The sequence below is a fragment of the Nematolebias whitei genome, chromosome 15 (assembly GCF_014905685.2).
Source record: "Nematolebias whitei isolate Nwh7 chromosome 15, NemWhi1, whole genome shotgun sequence".
In the NCBI taxonomy this organism is placed as follows: domain Eukaryota; kingdom Metazoa; phylum Chordata; class Actinopteri; order Cyprinodontiformes; family Rivulidae; genus Nematolebias; species Nematolebias whitei.
This window is the reverse complement of record NC_056512.1, coordinates 20,876,496-20,877,791: the sequence shown is the minus strand read 5'-3', so window position 1 is coordinate 20,877,791 and position 1,296 is coordinate 20,876,496. Positions and strand designations below refer to the sequence as shown.

Sequence of the window (1,296 nt, the reverse complement as noted above, 5' to 3'; positions counted from 1 at the left end):
CATTTTCATTACTTTTTACATTAATACACATTTAAGGTTCCACAGTAAATCAATAACGGACAGTGTGCAGCTGATACTAACAAAAGCTACAGTATAATTAATAACTTGTGCTACAATAAGCACATACACATGCACTTTTAGTAAAATCCATGTTTTGATCTTATAAAAATTGCTTTGTAAAAAGCATTTAATTGTCTAAAAAAAAAGGTCTGGATTTTTTTTTTCTTTGGCTGTAAATTAAAAAAAATACATGTAGCTTGATTGTTTTAAAGCTATTTTAGGTTTATGTAACTTTCACATGTGTCTCGTGCAAACGCTCATTAGAACTTCCAAGAAATCAGATCTTTGATGCCGCTGGTGACACTTGCACCATAATTCAGATTATTCTTGATAATTAGCAGCTGTTCGTACAGCGCACTCATTTTTTCTTCTCTATTTGCAACATGTTCTTGTTTTTGCCTCATTTGATCATTCGCTCCGTCGTTCTCCCCCACTCTGAAATGATGTTCTCCTGCTCGGCTCTCTGAAACCACTCGCACCAGGAGCCGTCGTACAGAGGGACCCCCGGGTGCCCGAGCTGCTCCGCAGCCAGGACGACGTGGCACGCAGTGACTCCAGAACCGCAGGAGGCCCAGAGCGGACGCTGCAGGTCCACCCCGGCGTCTTTAAAAAGCTTGGCCAGGGCCTCAGTTCCCAGATGTTTCCCAGAGGGATCCAGGAACGTCGTGAACGGCATGTTGATGGCTCCGGGGAAATGTCCAGGCAGAATGTCTGAGAGGGAGAGAACGATTTAAAGATGAAATATTACTTGGAGACCTAATCAGATAAGTTGCAGTTTTTGATTTTGAGCAGAGTGGACCAAAAATACCTGTGGACGGACACAAGTCACAGAGTTTCATAAATCGAGTGCAGCGATTGCCTCAAAAGGTTGCTCAACATAGTCTGGCTCAGCATGGACTCTGGAGCCAACTTCCTTGAGGGGCTGGACCTTTTCCCACCCGCTGGTGCCAGGCGCCGGGCTGGTGTGGGTTTAGCCCCCGGCTACCTGTGCGTCAGAGTGTCCATCTGTAGGTGAGACTCTACGTCTTTGACCTTCTACCTCAAGTTGCCCAGGTTGGTCAACCCTGGTTGCTAACATCTCATGTTGCCCAAATACAGTTTGTTCCTTTGTATTCAAACCCTGGCACAACAATTAATAAAGTTCTTATCTTAGTTGCTGCACCCTTACCATCAACTCTAATTCTAATCCTAATTGCTGGCAATGTAAGTTGCTTGATTACAGTTGCCCCCCCCCCC

The 1,296-nt window shown here is 44.8% G+C and overlaps 1 protein-coding gene across 1 annotated transcript in view; it reads right to left on the bottom strand.

The window, feature by feature from the left end:
- LOC119421088 (3-mercaptopyruvate sulfurtransferase-like) overlaps positions 1-1,296 on the bottom strand; it is a gene marked incomplete at its 5' end in the record, with an annotated part of 2,707 nt that continues 1,411 nt past the window's right edge. The window contains one exon of the mRNA XM_037688487.1: positions 1-771. Within this exon, the coding sequence (XP_037544415.1) occupies positions 461-771 (311 nt within the window). The remainder of the gene's footprint in view (positions 772-1,296) is intronic.